Genomic DNA, 11,093 nt, shown 5'->3' with positions numbered 1-11,093 from the left:
CACTATCACCCACTGTGTTTGATTCACTTGTCACTAATTCCTGTTTATCACTTTCATTTACCATTGATTCTCTTGAAGGCAAGGAGTGGCAGGTGGCTCCTTATATAGCTTCTGTTGAAATAAATTAACTTGAATTTCCTGCAGCCTAAGAATTCTTCATTATGGATGCATTATTCTCTGAGGAAATTAATCAAAAGTTAACTAAATGTACAGGGACTCTAGTTCTTCAATATCAACCATTAAAAACTAGGAAGCTTAAATAAAACATGATCTTATATCCCTTGGAAATGATCCACCTGAAGAATGGCCATAAATTGAAGCAACATATTAAATAACAAATGGCCATGAATTAATTATAACAAAGGGGGGCAAAATACTTCTACAAGGAATTAGGGATAGGAAATATCTGGGCAAGGTGAATCCTGCATTTGCTGAAAGCAATTTACCAACAAATCTTCCAACAAATTTTTATCAATGTTTCAAACAATTCAAGAGGAAACTGATCCATTTTTTGCTATGAATTATCAGAATTAATGAGACATGGCTCCTAACACTACCAGCAAGAAACAAAATATCCATCAAAGCCTTCCTTGAAAGCCAGAATCTTAGTGCCAAAGATACCCAAGTAGAACCATCTAATTAGGCAAAGTGCCTTGATATGCAAACCCATCTGGAACCCGAAGTTCTAATTTTCTAGATAAGTGAACCTTCTAGGTAGTCTCCCCTATTTCCCTTTCTTCCATCAAGAGATGGTCCTCATGAATGAATTACTTCAATACTAATTTATCCTGAAGGCTGCTTCCACAAGAGGTAACAGCAATCCAAACCTATTTTTCTGCAGAGCCTGATACTTCAAACTCCAAACATCCCAACCCACTTTCTTTAAGATGAAGTCAGCAATACAATCCCCAGAGTTGTACAGACTTTGTTGAGACGATGAAAATGAGAGCACTGCTTTGTAATCATTTTTGTTTCTCTTGCCGTCCATCCTATCTAATCAATTGCGCCCTGTGTAATGGATTACATTTTCAGCAGTTCTCTGTGAGTTAGAAATTGATTTTTTTCTGCCTTTTATTGTAAGCACATTGCTGCAGCCTCAAGGAAGGGGAAAAGTCCCAATTTGAAACAGTGAGATCAGCCTTTTCAACAAAATCAAACTATGCAGAGGCTGTCAAAAAAATTTGCAATTCACTGGTTTTTCTTTATTTATTAATAATATTTTCTGCATGTTTTCTTGATTCTTTATTATGTTTAAATATCGTTGTTTAATTGAAAAATGTTTTTAAAAAAACCTAAGTTTTGTGTCTAAAAATCGAAATATAATTGCTAAAAAATATTCTTCAAATTTATGATACTGTAGTAATTACATTAATATTTCAGATGATGTAAATATATTACATCATTATTAACTATAATATTATATTTTAAATTAAAAAAACTGAACATGGATATGTAAACAAATAACTTCATATTTTTTTTTTCTAAGGTGATACATTTTCTTAAATTACCCTTTCGCACTTTTCACTAGTACCCCTGAGATCCCCGCCGCACTAAGAGGATTAATTATTGTTATCATGATATACATAATAATGCTGAGATTTGTCATTTTATCAATTCTTTTTTATTTGAAGAAATTACATTAAACAGGATAATAATGTCACTTTGTTACAAAGTTTTAATGAAAGTTTTACAATCGTTTCTATAGAGTGAAATAAGCTCTAGGATCTTACATTTTTATGATCATTTTGCAGGGTGTCTTCATGTGTGTGATAAGGTGAGTACGCAGAATGAATTCTTTTGAACAGACATTGCACTTGTGAGGCCTTTCACCAGAGTGTGTCAGCATGTGTGAGATTAGATGACAACGCTGTATGAATGCTTTTGAACAGACATTGCACTTTTATGGCCTTTCACCAGTGTGTGTCTTCATGTGTCTCTTTAGAAGATTACCCACAGCAAAAGCTTTCAAACAAATGACACACTTATGTGGCTTTTCACCAGTGTGTGTCAGCATATGTGCCTTTAGTTCACAGCTCTGGATAAAAGCTTTTGGGCATATGTTGCACTTGTGTGGCCTTTCGCCAGTGTGTGTCATTATGTGTGTCTTTAAATGACTTCTCATAGCAAATGCCTTTGCACAAATGTCACACTTGTGCGGTTTTTCACCAGTGTGTGTCGTAATGTGGCCTATTAAAGAAGCTTTTGTTGCAAATGGTTTAGAACAAATATGACACTTGTGTGGTGTTTCACCAGTGTGTGTAATCATGTGTGACTTCAGATGACTTCTCTGAGCGAATGCTTTTGAACAGATGTTGCACTTGTGTGGCCTTTGACCAGTATGTGTCAACATGTGATCCTTTAGAAAACATTTATAAGGAAATGCTTTTAAACACACATCACATTTGTACCTCTTTCCATCAGTATGTGTCAAGACATGCCTCTTTAAGCTACTACTAAGAGCAAATCCTTTGCTACATATTTCACACCTGTGTGGCCTTTCTCCAGTGTGTGTTAACATATGAATCTGTAAATTTATATTTTTAGCGAAACCTTTTAAACATAATGCACATTGAAATGGCCTTTCCGCAGTATGTGTTGACATGTGCCTTTTGAGTTTACTTAAATTTAGAAAGTTTTTGGAGCAGAATTCACATTGGTGCTCCTTGTTAAGAGCATGCACCCATTTGATATGACTTTCAAGATGTTTTTTTCTCTTAAATACCTCCAAACAAACATCACATTTGAATTGCATCACCTTGTTAAGATGCACATGAATTACATCATCTTTGAGAGGGTCCCTTTGTTCAAATACCTTGCTGCAAATTTTATTCACATTCAGTTGAGTGGCTGAAGCATTTTCTCCTGCATTATCTTGTTTTTGGTAATCATCTGAAACATTTGAAGGATAAGGTAAGGTTGATATTCATTTAATAATATATTCCTGCAATGAAAAAAATTGTTTAAACCAGTTTGGATAAACGTATTATTTTAAATAAATTATTATAGGTATGCATGTACACATCTTTTACTGTAAAAAGTCATTTGTCAATGTATGTATGTATGTTAGCAAGTTCAGCTGTGCTGAAATCCCAGGAAGAAAGCATCTGTCATTAACTAAAGCTGACCTGAATTATGCCTGGGGATAAGGGCTTCTCTGGTTTCGCACCAGGTCAGGTTGGGTAGCACCAACATTTCGACAGATAATTCCACCATTGTCTTCAGGGTGAAGTGACATTGCCGGGATTGTGCCCAGTATTAATACGTTTGGCTTGGAGTCCGCTGTTTTCTGATTGCCAGAGCCTACAGCCTGTTTTTGTCCACCATATTGAAAAAGATTGGCAGGATTCTTAAGAAACATAAGGTGGAGACAATACATAAACCTCAGAGCAAGTTGAAATCCTTCTTATCCACCTTGAAGGACGACCAGAATCTAAAAAGAGCTGGGGTTTACGAAATACCCTGCGAGTGTGGGAGATCATACATTGGGGAAACGGGGAGATCAGTGGAAAAGCAACTCATTGAAAACATAAGATTGAACTCCACATAAGATTGAACAAGAACCAGGTAAATTGAGACAATGGATTCCAGATTAGTAATCACGAGTCGGCAGACTCAAGAGCAAACATAAATCCCGGGCACATTCCTGGCAATGCCAATTCACCCTGAAGACGATGGCAAAGTTAGCTGTCGAAACGTTGGTGCTACCCTAACTGACCTGGTGCAAAACCGGAGAAGCCTTCATCCACAGTATTTGCCAGGAAAGCCTCAGATCATTCTGAATTATGCTTTCTAGCACATTTTTTTTACCTTCGTCAGAGTCAATATGTTTTTCTCAGGGAAGGGCAGTAGAGAAATGATGTCATGCTATTTTTTTTCAAAAATTGCATCACAAAGAGAAGGGTATGAGCCCAATTTTGCTGCAATAAGGTATGAAAATCTTTCTTTTCATATGCAAATCTTCAGAAAAAATCAACCAAAAAGAAATGCAAGGAAATTCCAGACATCTTACAGAGTTGATTAATGGTTCTGTGATGATCTTCACCAATGAGTGCATTGATTTTGTCAATATTTTGATCAGTTGCTGATGTTGAAGGGTAGCCTGACTGTGATTGGTCTTTTGAATTGAATTGGTTCTCAAAAGTATAAATCACTCATAGACTCTGGGTTTCCTTAGAAGAGATTGGCATAACAAGTCTTGAGCATTACTAATGGTTGCACTGGTAATTCATCCAACAGGAAATAAAATTATACTGCAGTATTTTACTCTGAATACTCCACCATGTTTTCTGCCAAAATGAAAAAAAAATTGTTCCACTGAAACAGCTCTTATTGACTACTGCATCCCAATTTCTGTTACCTTTGGGTCCTCATTTGTGTATCTGCAAAATTTTACCCTTTCTGTTGTTATGTCAATTGCTTATTTCATCCATCATGCTTAATCAATAAGCACCTTATCCTTTGTAAGTACATAAAGTATGTACTAAAAGTCACTTACAATATCTTCAATATCTTCCCAATAAATGAGAGATACAAACTAGGTTATTTTGCTTGGTAATATTTTATTGATAAGATTTAAACTGATATTGCTGAGCAAAAAAAGGAATATAGCATGGCCTTAAAGTAAAATGAAATCAGGTTTTTTATTGCAAACACACAACCAATAAAGGAAAATAGCTAATAAAAGGGGTCATAATTGTCTCACATAACTGTTCTGCATGGGTTTACTTAGTGTTACCCTGATACCAAAACCATTATTTTTTAAACAGGGACTTCAAGAAAGATCAAGAAAAATATTTCTGAAGTATTTCATAGCACACATGAAAGGAAATATATCATTTAAAGAATGATATATTTTTCTCTGTGAAAAGAATTTTTAAAATCAGGGAAATTTCATATTGTTGCATTTAATGTAAGGAAGAAAATAAATCAATAACAATAGATATGACATAATTAAGAAAATAGTAAGATTAGGACTAGGAAAATGTGAGTATGCAGCAGATAACATTAAATAGTGCAATTAATTAGTTTTAATTATCCTATATATCTTAGGATTTTCAGATGATTTGAACTATTTAATGATTGCGTTGGGAACATAAATTGTATCTTTCTTGGCTAAAATATAATGAATTACTTAGTGGCAAATTATTTTTGCAACTTATTATGATGAATTATAATTAACTCTATATGCATTTTTCAGAAGATATTTCATTAAAATTATTTTTAAAATTCATGAAAAAACTAATTAATCAAATTTTCACACTAAATTTTTGCAGCACTAAAGGTATCCTGTATATGTCTTAGCCTATCTTGATAACTTATTGACAAGATCAATGGTGAGGCAGTGCTGTGTAATGACCTTAAATTAAATTAATTCAAAAAATTGATTTTCCTTACTTTTGATTTGATTTCATTGAATGAATTGTATATACTTTTATTGGCTAAAATAAAAAATATCAACTTTCGGCAAAATTTAATGAGTTACCCAAGCAAATTGTCTATTTTGCCATACCAAAATATCCCATGAGGACCTTAGGGTAAAATTAAAAGGCACTAAACTAACTCACATCTTAGGATCATAGATTTTTGTGGCATTCAGATGAAAGACTTCCCATTCTCAGGATATCACCATGCAGGTTATTTCTCTGACAACAGTTTAGCCTGTGTTTCAATGAGCAACTTCAGGTTTAAGTAAACCAGATCAGGTAACTTTGCCATGAAGATGCTCTATAGACCTATAGGAGGACATCCCGAGATGGAGTCTTAATCCCATCTTAATTTTTCATTAAAAGAATTGTGCAGACATTACAAATTCATCAAAAAATTTTGCATGTCAATTTTTTAATAAGCTTAATATTTCTAACAAATGCTTTGGTGAAAGGTGAAAACCAGATATTGAAATGGGGAAATGGTTGTTTTGGGTTTTTTAAGATATCATTCTTTACTGATAAAATCTAAAATAATAATCTTATATCAAAACAAAAGAAAAAAGCTTAAAAACAGAGCAAGATTAATAAAAGATCTTGTCTAAGTTGCTAAATAAATAATATAATATACATTTATAAATTATTCTAAAAGCAATGATAATATAAACATCTTTTTTGCAAAATTATCAAACTTTTTAAAATGGCCTTTCTGTTATTTTAAAAACAATTTTAAAAAATCAACCCAGGTTTTCCAAAAAACCTTAGTAGTACTGCAAGAGTTAATCTCCAATGGTTATATTACACCAGACAGTAGAAAAAGGGAAGTGTCAGCACAGTCCTTAGCTCTCCTTACCTTGTTCCTGCAACACCTCCCCTCCCAGTCTTACTTCCATCTGAGGAATGTCAGCATCACAATCATCCTTAATATCAACTTCTTCTTCAGGGGATATATTTATTTCTGCATTTTCCAAAGGATCCTGCAAGATCAATGAAAATATATCACAGATTTTCAGGATATCATGAAAAATATTTTTGTTATACATGCTTTTTTTGAAATGAAGAAAAAAATTGTTAACTTGTTTGCAACATAATACATATTTTAGCTGATAGCTCATGAAAAAAATCCCCTAAGTAATTATTTGCTTGATTGTATCCTTTTGTTGACAAACCAAAGAAGAACACTGTAGATGTACAGTATTTCACACTAATTGTTCTGTAGTCTTCACATGATGTGACTTTTACCTTATTTGGAAAGGAACTAAAACTTATCACATAAATTTTTCTGGCCAGATTCCATCCTTACATTTATTAACCAGTCTATATACTCTTTCTCTCATATTTTCCAAAACCTTTTGGTATTTCTGCAAACATTGTCTACCCCTACCACCTTATCAACTTAATTGGCTTTAAAGCCCCTTCTATGCCAACATCGGATATGCCTGGACCTAAGGCATCTTCTTCACTGTAAGCTTACTTTTTCATGCATAAATTTGGATACCTTAGGTCTTAACCATTCAGTTTTTTTTAATATTCTTTCCAAGTTTCTTGGATATTTTCTGTCTTAGCATTCTTTATCTGACCCAAGTTCTCTTACTGTGTAACGATGTTGGCCTAAGTTCTTTAACAGACAGTTTTTCACATTATTCATTTCAATTCTCTTGGATCTTTTTTTTAAGCTCATACTCAATTTATCTCTGATTGTTAGAATAGATCTGTCCTTCTTACTTTTCGATAATGATTTAACCTTGCTGAATAGTACTCAAATTTTGCCCATCTTCTGAAGAATTTTCATATACTTGCATAATCCTGAGAACCCTCATTTTATATGCTACCAATAATTCAGAGCACCAATAACCTCCGAAATATAATGTGAAGAGTCAACACCAGCCGTACTCTTATAAATGGGCAAAGGATGGATGAGGGAAAATAGAGAAGATATAAACAGTAAATCTATAAAAATTATAAAATTATATAAAAAATGAAAAAAACTAATAAGAAATAACATTAAAAAATTAAAAATAATTGACATAATTAGATACCATAAATGATAAGAACAATTAAATGGCAACTGCATATAAATCATGTAGTATCTAGCGTGGACAATACAGCATTGATCCTTGCTACTCCAAAGCAATCACATTCAATCGGGGCTTACAAGAAGTTCTCTCTGCACCAGTGGCCCATAAGTAACAAATAATCAAATGATAAAAACAAAAAAAAATACAAACTGTCTAGCTTGGATGTACTCAGCAGCATTGATCCTTGCTTGTCACATACACTCGCACTATCAGGGCTTATTAGAGGTTTCTCTCTGCGTCATGGGCTCACTTATTATACATAGGGACATAAAATTAAAAATTACAACAAATGAAAAATAATTATGAACCCTCTAGCTTAGATAAACTATATAGCATTGATTCTTGCTAGACTCCAGCAATCATATTCAATCAGGGCTAATGAGAGATTCCCTCTGCACTAGTGGCCCATCAGTCACACGTAATATAAAAATAAAAACAAAATAATTACAAACTCTATAGAATGAATGCATTAAGCAGCATTGATCCTTGCTTGTTGCATGTACTCACACTCTATCATGGCTTACGAGAGATATTCCTCTTCATCAGTGGCTCACTATTCACATATAATGAAATAAAATTAAAAATTATAATAAATGAAAAATAATCACCTCCTCTCTAGCTAAGATGTACTATATTGCACTGATCCTTGCTTGTCTCAAGCACTCACACTCAATCAGGGCTTACGAAAGGTTCTCCCTGTACCAGTGGCCCATAAGTCACAAGTAATATAATAATAAAAACAAAATAATTACAAATTCTCTTGCTTGGATATATTAAGCACCATTGATCCTTGCTAATCTCAAGCAATCATACTCTATTGAGGCTTACAAGAGGTTTCCCTCTGCGCCAGTGGCCCACCAATCACTCACTTGCTTGGCTATGCAAAGATGCCTTAACCCTAGCAAAACTTACTCAATCACCCACAAGTTTACAGTGGAATCTCTTCTGATGTTACGTACTGTGACTTGACCTTTGTGAAAGGGTAAGAAAAGTGCCGGGAAGCTCTTGCAGAGTAATACCATTACCATTAAGCATAGAAAAATATTGCAAAACCTCAATTTTTGAAGGGTCATTATAAAATGCAGTGAATGCATATGCCAATCTATTTAAGGGTAAATTTTAACATAATTTTTCTCATCAAAGAAACACTCAAACCGTACTGTCATGTCTTTTTCTTCTTCTTTTCCAGTATCTTTCAATTCATCTATATCTGACTCTAATATAACTTTCAAAGCTATCAACATTCACCAGTAGAAAAATAATTTCAACTCAGTCTGAATGAACCTTACCAACTATCAACAATAACTTTATCTCAACTGTGGCCTCTGTTCACATGCAAAGTCCTTCACCTCCTTCTGACTCATTCTGTAGCTTCTGTTTCAACAAGAACACTCCTCTCCAATAAAAATACACCAACCAGCTACTTTACTGTCTCAGAAAAAGTGATTACCCTGAAATACTGCTGAATACTAAAATTCTCAAACCTTTAACGTAATACACTTCTCTCTTTCAACCAAACTGCCTGAAAAGCCCTCACCTTATCATCACTTCTTTGTCCAAATACCATAAAATTAAACAATATTTAACTTAGCCTTTACTGTAACTTCTTCCCTGCTCAGTATGTCAGTCAATTAAACAAAACCCTTTCTCTCTTCTACATTAATAATACAATTTTACCAAAACCATCATGATCCTTAACTATCCCATCCTTAATCAACCTGCTTCCCACTACCAAGTTTTGATAACCACTTCTCTGTTAAGGTGATTAAAAACCTTAAAAAACTGTCAAGCAACAGACAGATAGATCTGAGGGATCGCACATATATGAGTGCTCCTGTCATTAAAGGCCTTTCAGCCTAACCAATGCATCTAATACCCGGCTACATATAATAAATTCATGTTTCAGGGAAAGAACAAATAATATGATTTTTACGTAGAGATGCTAAAAAGAATAAAGAAGGGAAAAACGAGGTTATCCCAGCAAATACCCAGAATCACCACAATTCTGACTTACCTGAACAAACCTTACTTGGCCCAAGCTGTCTATTTCCTGTTCTGAAAATTAAATCCTGCCCTAATTTTCACATAAACCTAATACATGTCATGCTACATAAAAGCCATTATCTATCCTGACACTTTAATTTGCAATAGAATCCTGGGCATATCTTATCTCCTCTTAAAAAACTGACAAATCACTACATTTACCTATTTGAATACACCACCTCTATCATGAGCAGTAATTCAATGCTTTTGCCATTTTCATTTGAATGGAATTGCATATGCAGACCATTGCAATCATCTTATACAACAAAAAGCAGTAGTCTTGTTTATATACACTAATACCATTAAGTAAATAGCATGATATTTACAGCAAATTTACAGTAGATGCAGATTGCTGGTTGGCGCACAAAACGGATGTCCTGCTTTTTCCACAACTTAGAGAGCACTGAAACTGGTTTGAAGCATACCTTAGTCACTCCTACTTACCAACAGTGACTCGATTTCACTCCATTCAATAGGAGTCGCATGGGAAATGTGATTATTACATTACTTTTGGAATACACCCTGTATATATATGGGAGAACATTTAAAGCAGACTCATCCTGCGACTTATCGACCGAGGGCATTATTGTCATTAATTTGACCCCATATACAAAATCTAGGAGACAAGGTTTATATTAAGTGATCTTTGCCCAATCAGTAGGAGAAAATTGAAGTGTTCATTACATCTGTCGATGATAACACTACTTTGACCCGGAAGAGAAAATTGGATCGAAAGTATAGATTGATAATTATGCTCCTGAAATGAATACATGCACTCACCAAATGACTTGAATCTTCATTTTCCGACCAATGATTATCACCTTCCTGTATTGATGAGCCAGCATCAATTTTCAGAGGAACAGGGCATCCACTGGTAGTGTCAAATTCTTCTTTGATAATGATCATGTCATCTTGCATATCCACCTTACTGCCGTCGACAGCATCACTGGCGATGGTCTCGTCTTCAATCTCTTTCTTGATCTCACCAGGAAACTAATTCAAAGCGAATAGACAATATGATTTTATGAATGCATATGATAACCATTTCAAAATAAGTGATTCAGGGCAAAAAATCTTTTTGGCCAAACTTGGTCATGTAATTATCGCTTAAAAACAATTTTGGTATCCATTATTTTGCAAAACAATCAAAGATTATGACTTCAGGTGCTTAAATTGCATGCATCTACCATTAATTTAATGGAATAAACATCATCAAATTATGGTTCACCATTTCAGTATAGGTTTTTGAAAGGCCAGAGCCATTGAAACCTATTGCACTTCTTCCACATGCTTAAGAAAAAAAAAATTAAACTTTCAAGACACTATAATATTAATTGTAAAATAGAATTGGTTATGATTGCAATGGGTAACAGCTCAATTCACTCACCTGAATATTCACTTCATTGCAATCATTAATGGCCATAAAATTCATTCCATGGACTGGTGAATATGGGTTCTTCATCTCAACTGATGCTGTTCCCACCGAATGTACAACAGATTCACTGGTAATATTCGATGACCACACTTTGTCAGATGTACCATCAACCAT

The 11,093-nt window shown here is 34.1% G+C and overlaps 1 protein-coding gene across 1 annotated transcript; it reads right to left on the bottom strand.

The window, feature by feature from the left end:
- Positions 1-6,262: 6,262 nt before the first annotated feature.
- LOC139699953 (uncharacterized) lies at positions 6,263-11,093 on the bottom strand. Its single transcript, XM_071598346.1, has 3 exons — positions 10,932-11,093; positions 10,325-10,537; positions 6,263-6,400 (listed from the first exon to the last, which is right to left on the bottom strand). Exons 1-3 carry the CDS (start codon positions 11,091-11,093, stop codon positions 6,263-6,265), a joined length of 513 nt encoding a protein of 170 aa, XP_071454447.1.

This window comes from Hetaerina americana, unplaced genomic scaffold, assembly GCF_022747635.1.
Source record: "Hetaerina americana unplaced genomic scaffold, ioHetAmer1.1.p SCAF_99, whole genome shotgun sequence".
Classification (NCBI taxonomy): domain Eukaryota; kingdom Metazoa; phylum Arthropoda; class Insecta; order Odonata; family Calopterygidae; genus Hetaerina; species Hetaerina americana.
Note: the sequence above shows the minus strand (reverse complement) of the source record. Positions and strands in the feature narration are given on the sequence as shown.

Excerpts from the sequence above, each read along its gene's own strand:
- LOC139699953 (XM_071598346.1), bottom strand. The coding sequence starts at position 11,093 with ATGGTTGATGGTACATCTGACAAAGTGTGGTCATCGAATATTACCAGT. Across the intron at positions 10,538-10,931 it reads GCAATGAAGTGAATATTCAG|TTTCCTGGTGAGATCAAGAA; the intron begins GTGAGTGAATTG and ends GCTTTGAATTAG. Across the intron at positions 6,401-10,324 it reads ATGAAGATTCAAGTCATTTG|GATCCTTTGGAAAATGCAGA; the intron begins GTGAGTGCATGT and ends TTGATCTTGCAG.